The sequence below is a fragment of the Taudactylus pleione genome, unplaced genomic scaffold (genome assembly GCF_031769625.1).
Source record: "Taudactylus pleione unplaced genomic scaffold, aTauple2 ptg000407l, whole genome shotgun sequence".
Lineage (NCBI taxonomy): Eukaryota > Metazoa > Chordata > Amphibia > Anura > Myobatrachidae > Taudactylus > Taudactylus pleione.
This window is the reverse complement of record NW_028284809.1, coordinates 3,613,199-3,623,943: the sequence shown is the minus strand read 5'-3', so window position 1 is coordinate 3,623,943 and position 10,745 is coordinate 3,613,199. Positions and strand designations below refer to the sequence as shown.

The window sequence follows — 10,745 nt, the reverse complement described above, 5'->3', positions numbered from 1 at the left end:
TAAGCCCCGCCCCCCGCAATCGCGGACCCCCCGCGACCCCCCTCTCCCTTACCTACAATTACCTGCATGCCCCAGGCCTCCAGTGATGTTCTCAGGTGATCTCCCATACTGCACTGGGACCCGATCACCTGATGACCAGGCCGCAGTGCACTGTGGGAGACCAGCTGACCGGAGGGGAGTCATCACCGGTGCCCCGATCACCGGTCCCTGGAGTCAGGTAAGTAATTTTTTTTTTCCTTTTTTTTTACAGTAATCAGCTTGCAGTCTGTTTAGACCACACAGCTGATTACTGGGACCGACTCCCGGCTCTGCTCTCCCTGTTAGAGCAGGCCAGGAGTCCGGTAACCGGGGGAGACCCTGGATAACGTCACCTCCAGGTGGCGTTATTATCACAGGGCTTTCCCCGATATTTTTTTCACATTTATTTTTAGTAACTATGGTCGGATCACATTTCCCATTACAGTTATGGGAAATGCGATCTGCTTTACTAAAAATAAGTGATACTTAGGGGTTGGAGTAGAATTTTACGAATTCTACTCCAATTGCCCTGTAATAACTATAGGTGATACTAAAATAATGTGAAAAGGGTGTGAAAACACCCCTTTTCACTTTATTTTAGTAAAAATAATGTTAATAAATAGAGCCCATAGTAAGATCTACTTGTTGATGAAAATACACTGATACTTTTCAGAAAATGCCTGTATCCAATAGGGATCATTGTGCCTTATACCCAATGCAGGGAAATGATACTAATGATCCCATTTGAATGTATATATCTCTGTTTTTATTTATACATAATGGGGGTAAGGTACAAGCAGGGAGATTACTAGACTCTTCAGGGAGTCAGGGAGATTGCTGCTATTTCAGGGAGTCTCCCTGACAATCCAGGAGAGTTGGCAAGTATGATATACACTCTGGTTGAGACCTGAGTTGGGGGGACCTTAAAAATTTGTTATGGGGCCCACAAAGTTCTAGTTACAACCCTGATGCCTAGGCCCAGGTTATTAGTACCCTCTCCCCCTCACAGCGTCCCTGTACAGAACAAGAGAGGTGTAACTATGAATTGTTCATACAAGAATAAGAACCAGCACCTGTTTATCAAACTGTGGATTTCCCGGATGATTCATGCTGGCTGGTTTACTTTCATTTTCTGTATCACACAGATATTACTGTAAAAGCCAGTTATTTGTTCTCACCCAGCCTCATTTCCTATCTCCTGCGTGTTAGGCTGCCTGTCCTGTGCTTAGCTCTGCACCCTTTACATTCCATAAACCTATCTGCAGCTTTCTATAGCAATGGCTGGCCCTGAAGACATGCGAGCGCAGATTAATCGCTACACCCCTGGTAACACCCTGCCCGAGGCGCAGCATGGATTTCCGCGAGTTGCTGTGCAGCTTTTCGGGATGACGGGACATGGCAAATCCTCTCTCATCAACTCCTGTGTGTACGCGCTATCCGATGGGGAATATCGGAACATCGCAGGAGCTGGGCTGACTGATGGAGCCATGACTTTATCCAGAACGGAACACGAGCTGACGCCAGCTCTGGTCATGATTGACAACAGAGGATTCCCAAAGCTGGATTCAGATGAGGTCCAAGAGGCCTGTGCCCAGCTCAGTGAGTAACCCTGAGGCTAAGGAGCAGGTCCTTGTGGCCTCTAATCTCAGCGTTAGGGATAAAGAGGTGATGTCACGTAATAGAAGGACAATAAATGATGGGACGTACTGGGTGGGATGTACTAAGCATTGCATTGGTGATGCCGTACATACTGCCAATCATTGGGTAAATAACTGCAATTTCTACATAATGTTATAAACAAAATGTTATAAACTAATAGCACAATGCAGGAGATGTCACAATACTGTCTGGCAGAGTGCGAATCAGAGCTGCAGATCGCAGTCCCCATTATTATCATTGGGGTCTACGATCTGACCCCAGTGGCAGCTCAAGGCACGGGCTAGCAAGGCCGTCACCTGGAGCGCCATAGCCTAAACTCACCATTGGTGGGCCGGCTTCGGAAAAATTCCTCTCGCCGCTGTTATTGGGTATACACTCCGGGCAAGGTGCTGGGTACAGAGAACAGATGGTGCTGGGTACAGAGAACATCAATCTTCAAAGGCAAAGCTTTTTGGAGTTTGGTCCCGGGAGTTTATATCATCTTCAGATGGTGTAAACTCCTTTAAGCATATGGAGGTTCAGTAGCAGGAGAGTGATCGTTCAATCTCTCTCCCTTAAGCTGGGTATATACATTAGATGCTGCGTGTACCCAGCAACCGGACAATATATCGGGCGGTCCTTACACACTACACGATCTGGTGTCGTTCCTCGAATCTAAAGATTGTTCTGCGCTGCAGGCAGATCTGAGGATGCGATGAACGATGCACGGGAGCGCAATACAGTGCACACGCTAGACGATGTGGACGATTTGTCGTTATGATCCATCGGAAATTGGCCAATCATCCAATACATCGTCTAATGTGTACCCAGAGGCTCCGACTGGCGACGGAAACTGACACCGATAGTGACATGTGCAGTGTCAGCTTCCCCCAGAGGGGGCATCAGCTCTTAATGATCCTGTTCCCATGGTATAGGCAAGAAGACAAGAAGACAAAAGACAAGCATAAGTAACATTTATAGAACTAGGGGGTGAACCGGGGAGGAGGCCCTGCCCAAGAGCTTACATACTAAAGAATGACGGACATGGTGTCAGGCAGGAATGACTGCCATTCTGTGAAGCAGGCGTGGCCACATTAATATGTCGGTGAGGACTGTAGGCACACACACACTAACCCATATTCAGGTGTCTAGAAGCCCATGAGTTCTCAGCAGATTATATTAAATATCTTTCTATTAGGAGACACCCGGATATCCCACTACCAACAAATCAAAACTTTATCTGTGAACATAAAGGGGGTTATGTGGCAGGAAAACTTTGCTGGTTTCTGTCTGCATCTCCCAGAGGTTTAAGCAGCATGTTCCTCCTGTAATTACCAGCAATGGGCCTGACTGTCCCCACGTACAGTAGGTTATCAGAGTTCGGAGCAAGAAGAAAAAGGAGCAATTTGCATCATGTCAGGACGGCACTGCAGATGGGGCAGATTTATAAAGTGCAGAGAGATATAAAGTAGGGAGGGGCGTGCCGTCCTAGCTGATCCCTACATTGTTGTGTAAATATAAAGCTGCTCAGTATTTATTCACTGCATGCAAAAGCGGGCGGTATTTATTACAGGATCAGGCGCAATGTGCGCATGTCTGATGGGCCCGGGTAAGAGAAGCAGCAGGGGGCCAACGGGGGTGGGGCCTGATGATGCGCGTAATTAAGCCCCGCCCCCTCACGGCAAAATTGCCGCGATTGGGTAAAAGTTACATAGGGGCGGGACCAAATGCTGTGATTCATGCAGAGTCACGTCTTAAGCCCCGCCCCCTTCACGGAGACCCTGCGATCGCCGCGGGTATTCTCCTCATTCTGCCCACTTAACTAGGAAGTGGGCAGAATGCGAGAGAAGTGCCTACCCTTCCGGGGGTGCGAGGTGTTACCCCGAAAAATCGGGAGCCTCCCGCGAAAACCGAGAGGGTAGGCATGTATGATGGGACCTCGTACTTAAGTAAATATCCTTTTTCAATGCAGAAATACATCCTTATTTGGCAGCTGCAGAATACACCATTGGAAGTTAGGAGGTGATGTATCAAACCCTTTATAGAGGATAGGTGGAGGAATTGCTCATAGCAACCATTCGACGCTGATGAGCATCTTCTCACCTGTCCTCCTTAAAAAGTTTGATACATCTCCCCCTTTACGTTTATGGGCCTGATTCAATGGTGGATGCAAGTAAAAACTTTGGTCCGTAAGACCTCATCCCTTAACATACATGACACTGTTCTTCAATATGCCAATATGTTATACAGAACAACTTTTATCACTTGCCGGGTGGAACCAAATAACTTTAATAATGTTTTTATATACTGCAGTATAAACTATTTCAGTACAATAAAATGTCTCTAAGGTTCAAACCCAAATGATGAGCTGGAATGTGCACATACATTAGTCCCAGAGCCTGCGGAAGGTTGTATAGTGCTGTAGCTAATGCTCCGGATTATTTACATCTCTACTGTATGATGTCACTGTGATTGCCAGTGTGAGAAGACAACCCTTTATACTTTGCACATTTGTCACTATATATATACTGTATATACATATATATCTCTATTGTAGTCACTTTATTTAATGTCAGTTTCCAGGTAGGTATTATCTTCCTGGGCTTGGTGTCATGCTCACATGTGGCTGGGACATATAATTATAGTTTGCGAGGGGCCAACTTTCTTCTTTAGGTGGGGACAACTTTCGGTACTCGTGTACGTAAAGTACACAAGTATCATTTAAAACATTTATTGGGTTCTCTCTGCAATTAGGCCCTCATTCAGAGCCGTACGCTCTGAGCAGAGCGCACGCTCTGAATGAGGGCCGGGCTCCATTTTCATGGAGCGTCCTCCTGGACGCTCGTATAGCTGTGGGTCACCACCCACAGGCTATACGAGCGTGCTTTGTGATGGCCGCGATGGTCGAGACCATCGCGACCATCGAAATTGCGAGCCGGAGCCTGCGGTTGAGGTTATCAACCGCAAGCTCCGGAGTGATTTTGGCTCTATCAGAGCCAAAATCACTCCCACTGACATCACTAGTGATGTCAGTGGGCCGGCTTCTGACGGGAGGCGTTCCCATGGGAACGCCCCCGTCAGGGAGGCACGCCCCCGGCACGCCCACCAAAGGGGGCGTGCTGTCAATCAACATTGACAGCACGCCCCCTTTGATCGGACACAACGAGCGAAGGACTTTCCTTCGCTCGTCGCGTCTGGCGCATGCGCACGACGGAGCTCCCTCCGTCGTGCGCATGCTCAGTGCATAACATCGACCCACTTGCGAGCGGACAGCCGCTCGCGAGTGGGTCTGAATCAGGCCCTTAGTCCGTAAAGTACACAAATACCCATAACCCTTTCTTACTGACCGTGTGCTGATTATGTGACAGTCCAAAATTCAAACAGGGGAGCCACATCAACTGCCAGTGAGTCCCGTCCCGGCGATGTTTGGCAGCATTTTGGGTGGCAGTTGGTGCAGGTTTGCCGATATTCTGGCAGCCCCTTCCTGGAGGGAGCAGCCAGATCGGCATTGCACGGGGGGCACGGGCGGACAGTTTGTGGGTAGAGCGGGGGGCGTGGCCACACGTTCACGTCATTTTGGCCCCGCCCCTGCTACACAATGCAGAAATTACCGGTATTGTGAAGCAGGGGGCGGGGCAAAAATGATGCGATTCGTGAATCGCGTAATCAGCCTCTCTCTTATAACTGCTCCTAACTGTCATTTTTCAAACACAGCCTGTCAAATGACAGTTAGGAGCTGATTGGTTAGTACGGACCATTAGCGGCAGTTGTGTCATAATTGATCTGCGCAGATTTTTCCTTCAGGATAGCGCACGCCACACAGCACGCCTCACCTAATGTGCCTGTTTTGCTCATAGGGTCCTTGCGGGACATTGGTGAAGTCAGCTGGGAAAATAGTCTGGCTCAGACCTTGAAACAGATTCCAGACAAGTACTCGCTGCGCCCTGCTGATTTAATTGTGCCCGTGTTCGTCTACAGGTACCGTATTACTAGAAATAACGTACACACAAATTTCACCATACTTGGACCTCTTGCACTGGTACATTGGTAAATAAGTCATCTACAGTCAGAGGGGTCTATTTACTAAGACTTGGCTGGAGATAAAGTGAACAGAGATAAAGTACCAACCAAACAGCTCCTAACTGCCTGTGATAAGGCAGTTAGGAGCTGATTGGCTGGTACTTTATCTCTGTTCACTTTATCCCCAGCCAAGGCTTAGTAAATAGACTCCAGAGTACTGACTGGAGATGCCCAGTGTAGAAATATGTGGTTCGATTTTCCTGAAATACGAACTTTGGGGTTCCGAGTGGAACAGTGGGGTCTGTTGTCCGTTCGGACTCGGATTTAAAAACAAAACTTGGGTATTGGATTGCATGTAAACAGGTCCACGTTACATGATTTCAGCTGTTTTTATTGATTATTATATTGATTTTTATAAATTTTAAAGGAATCCAAAACCGAATCCGATTTGGCAAAATTGCTCTTATTAAAGGCTAAAAGGGAGGTTAGTTTTGCCTTTTAAAAAAATTGCCTTTTAAAACTACCCTGGCAATGTGCACTCTTGTCAATTTGGGGCCTATGAAATCTGTCCCTTGGTGTGTTGGAACTCTGACGTACATGCCTGCTGGGGGCTCTGGGGTGCCTTCTGGTATACTTTGATCTCACTTAAAAAAATTATATATATGACCCAATGTTGTAGTCTCACCGTTTAGAGTTAGGTCCTATTTGTAGTACAACTTTGACAGTGGTGGGTGTTTGGAACAGGTTGGGTACGGGATGCTGGCGCTCGGGATCCTGGCGGTGTCAAAATTTGCATAATTGTGGCCCTGCCCCCACCAGTCCATGTTAAAATTTGTACCATTGCGCAGTGGTGACATGATGGCGCGTTTCGCCATAAATCTCACATCATCACACTATTGTCCAGTACGTTATACTAGGAAGCTTACTTACCTACTCACCAAGAATGTCCGGGAGACTTTCAAGCCTCCTGGAGGCTGCCCGCGGCTAGATGTCGCATTTCGCACTGAATGGTCTAGAGGAGCTCACAACATGGGACTTTTATAGCCCACAGACGGCACCTCTTGTTGTTGGGCATAATATAGTCAAAATCAAATAATTGCAAGGTATTACCAGTATACAGCTTCAGATCATTAGCTCACGTTTCGCCAGATTCAACCCCATTACCCCTTACTCAGCACTCAGTGCATTTAGCTCAGCACTAAAGATATGGTAGCTTTAGCTTATTCATTGCTTACTCTCCTGGGCTGGCTGAGCTTTAGGAGGGGGGGGACCATGTTATTTTTATTTATTTATTTTTACACTTTTTTATAATTTTTTTTTACACAGATACATGGACGGATCTCACTGATCCATACAGGCATCTGTGTCTAGTGACGTCGGCATTGTGCGGGTCCGAACAACATACTGTATTGTTCAGTCATAAACACTGAACGATATGCCGCGAATCGTGTACGAGATTGCCAGATCTTACTTGCTGTAAGTAAGATCTGAGGATACGACGGACGTTCCATGCAAGAACATCATTAATCGTTCGTGGACACTACACGATTTGCACATATTACGCACGATCTGTCGTTCCCATCTGTCGGAATCGGACAAATCGTGCAGAATATCGTCTAGAGTGTACGCAACTTAAAGGTACTGTAGGTATTCTGCGGAATATTGATTTACATTTTTTTTTCCTTTTGTGGTCCATGTTTGTGCCATATAAGCGATATTAGAGTTGATGGTTAATGTAACATGTTTCGCACCTCTCTGTTTCAGTGCCGCACAATTGTGGAGCCCCAATGATGTAAGCGGAATAGAAAAACTGATCACAAACGCCTTCAGGATAACAGGTTTGTCTCCTACAAAAACAGTATTTGCCCTTAGTGTTTAACTCCAGTGTTGGCGGGTGCAGGGGTAACGCTGGCCTTCTGGATGGGCAAGAAGCCTTATTAGCAGGCCTCCACAGTTGATGGATGGTTAAAGATCCAGGATACCACCATCCTCTATTTCCCTGCAGAAGCTACATTTCTGCCCTTGGCAGCTCTGCCTCAGCCCTCTACGGAGCTAGGTTTGGTGACATCTATCCTTCCACCACCTTTCTCTGATTACATACTGGAAGGGGTCAACTTGGCCAATCACTATCTGTTCCGTATTTTGCTTTCCAGTCTAGAACCGGGCTGCGGTGTCCTCCTTTTACTTGTTGCTTAGGCAGCCATGCCCATGAGCTCATCCATCCCGATTCTTTGGCCAGCTGTCACTAGTCACAATCACAAAACTTCCTGACCCTGGGCATATCACAGGTGCCAGTGCTGGGGCCCACAGGTTAGAAGGGCACTTGACAGGTTTGACACAATAGTGAAATAGGAGGAGGTCTGACTGGTGCCAGTCGGTAAAATACTAAAATATATCAAGGTCTGGTCCGCAGCCTACTATCAACACGGACCCCAAGAAAAAGGTTCTGGGAAGTCTATACGGAGTATGGCGTTAGTTCTTTGCCACTACTACTACTTTACACATGCTCCTACAGTGGAATGTTTAAAGTTATAGTGTCCACAGGATAAAATGCTGAGAGTCACTGCAGACATTCTATACCAAACCCATTCAGAAAGTATAAAAGTCCTGGGTATTCTGCCTTATCACCTAATCAGTGCTCACATTTCCTTGCCACTTATATGAGGCCCTATTTAATAGGGATTGTCCCCCTCTCCCAAACCACTGACAAAACAGGGATCGACTTACACGGCAGGCAAAGTATAGAAGCCTCTTAATGATCAGACCATGCCCGCCTCACTCCATTTACTAACAGTATTTGTACCGGCTGTGCAGGTATTCACCCCATTGTGGTGATCACCAGATGTTCCGATAATCGGAGGAATGAAGTTTGGAGGAAGTTTGGAGAAATTGGTGTGATGAGAAGACAGTGCCTGGAGAACTACACCGAGAACGACTTCCAACGCTCAGAAGAAAAAGACAAAAACATTTTGGAGTTTCTCGACACCTGCATTAAGGAGGCTGAATGGGAACTTCGCAATCGGTTGAACCAGGATCGTCAGACAAGATTCGTTAGGCAGGCTGTTGATCAGGTTCGACAAGAGACAGAGCTAATGAGTAAAGACATCAGACAACTGAGAGCACAGGGGGACAAGAAAGGCATGTGCAAAACTTCCTGAGAGGATGGTATTCTTATCTCATTCAAAGGTGTCCTGATCGACCTAAGAGACAGCAACACCAAATATGATTTTTTTTTTCTTTTCCTGTAACCCCATGGCAGAGTAGAGATCATGGCTGTTCTGTGGGGATCTGGGTTTAATGGTGCATACACATGGTCAGATCTTTCAGACGAATGACAAACGAAGAACGATTTGTACGATTTTACCAACGATTTCATGAACTTCAAACTACAAACGATTTTTGCATCGCATTCCGGTTATTGGTAAATTTGGCAGCATTGTATCCCCCATAGAAACCTACGGGGGAGGCGGCTGCCAATGGTAATGGCGGGATCACAGCAGGAATTGGAGATACCTGCTGCGGTCCCTCCTTAATACATACAGCGAATACTTAGTATTTGAGGGTATATATAAACGGGTGGTTTTCGTTGGATTTTACCTCAAATACACTTTGATACTGTAAATGGGCCCCTAAGAGATAGACGTTTCAAACCTTCTAAAGAGGACAAGTGTAGGTGGTGCCCACAGCAACCAATCAGGTTGTAGCTATCATTTATCTAGGACTGTCTATAAAATGCTAGCCGGAATCTGTTTGGTTGCTCTGGGCAACTTTTTCACCTGTCCTTTTTAGACGAGTCGATAAATCTCCCCCTAGAACAAATGCATACCAGTCATTGGGCAGGATGTACTACAGTGAAAACTGCGGTAAAACCCCCGCAAATGCCGTTTTTGGGGGTCTTTACTGAAATTTTCATATATACTAAGCACTGGATTTACGATGCATTTTGGTGCTTCGTCCCAGTGGGTAACGCCATCCAGTGCCGCCCCTCCCCGCGGTCTCAGCCGGTGCGGGGAGGGGTGATGTGCGCGCGGTGAAGCTGAAAAAAAGGCTGCATGGCCACGCGAGAAGGGGTCATAGCCACGCATGAAGGGGGAGTGGACACGCGGCCCGGACCCCCGTGCCTATTACTTGGGGGGGGAGGCGGGGTGCCGGAGGTACCTGTGTGCAGTGCATCCTTCAGTGACAGGAGCCGAGTGCTGCACTTAATGCTACAATGCAGCACCCGGCTCCTGTCAGTGAGGGGGAGTCGGGTGACACCCGGGTGCGGACCAAACCCCCCGCACCCCCCTTGCAACGCCACTGATGCCATATTCAGGTGATGTTATCCAGCCTATGGACTTCTTTTCGGGTTGCCTCCCCTTAGAGGGATCCAATCGGATCCCTCCCACTGCCCCCGCAGCCCACGTCCTTCTGCGCATGGTAATCAACCACAGAATGTACCCGATGAGAGTCGCTATGTAGCGTATCGTTGGATGCGATGCTTAGTACATCCCGCCCATTGTCTACTGTTACGTTTCTGAGAAAAATGATCCTTCCTACCAAAAAGCACAATGTTTTTTTATAATACCTACCTGGTCCCCCAGTTCTGGCCAGGCCATTATTTCCTCTTTGGGCGCAGATTCACTAGAGGTGTTCAAATATTAGTCCAAAAGGGTATTAGTGTGAGTGGACCTTGGTTGGTAGGAGTCGGACTTTGGGCAAAATTTACTAGGCGGCGGGTTCTAAACTCCTGGGGTTTGGTGGCAGTTTCTAAATGACAGCCCTGTTCTATTCTATTCTAAAATGTGTTTTGACTGCGGTTTGGTGGCGGTTTTGCTATCTGCAGATTTACTAAGGCCAAAACCGCTGCAAAACTGCTGACAAAACACATTTTAGAATAGAATAGAACGGGGCTGTCATTTAGAAACTGCTGCAAAACCGCCACCAAACCCCGGGGTTTAGAACAGAATAGAACCCGCCACCAAACCGCTGGGGTTTAGAACAGAATAGAACCCACCGTCAAACCGCCACCAACCCGCCGGGGTTTAGAACAGAATAGAACCCACCGTCAAACCGCCACCAAACCGCCG

At 47.3% G+C, this 10,745-nt stretch overlaps 1 protein-coding gene across 1 annotated transcript; it reads left to right on the top strand.

The window, feature by feature from the left end:
• Positions 1-1,295: 1,295 nt before the first annotated feature.
• On the top strand, positions 1,296-10,442 carry LOC148506381 (uncharacterized). Its single transcript, XM_088446851.1, has 4 exons — positions 1,296-1,617; positions 5,514-5,634; positions 7,441-7,514; positions 8,491-10,442. Exons 1-4 carry the CDS (start codon positions 1,296-1,298, stop codon positions 8,832-8,834), a joined length of 861 nt encoding a protein of 286 aa, XP_088302977.1. The 3' UTR covers positions 8,835-10,442.
• Positions 10,443-10,745: the final 303 nt, after the last annotated feature.

Bases quoted from the DNA above. Each gene is read 5' to 3' on its own strand.
- LOC148506381 (XM_088446851.1), top strand. From the start codon at position 1,296: ATGGCTGGCCCTGAAGACATGCGAGCGCAGATTAATCGCTACACCCCT. The intron at 1,618-5,513 runs GTGAGTAACCCT...TTTTGCTCATAG, and splicing joins AGAGGCCTGTGCCCAGCTCA to GGTCCTTGCGGGACATTGGT. The intron at 5,635-7,440 runs GTACCGTATTAC...TCTCTGTTTCAG, and splicing joins GTGCCCGTGTTCGTCTACAG to TGCCGCACAATTGTGGAGCC.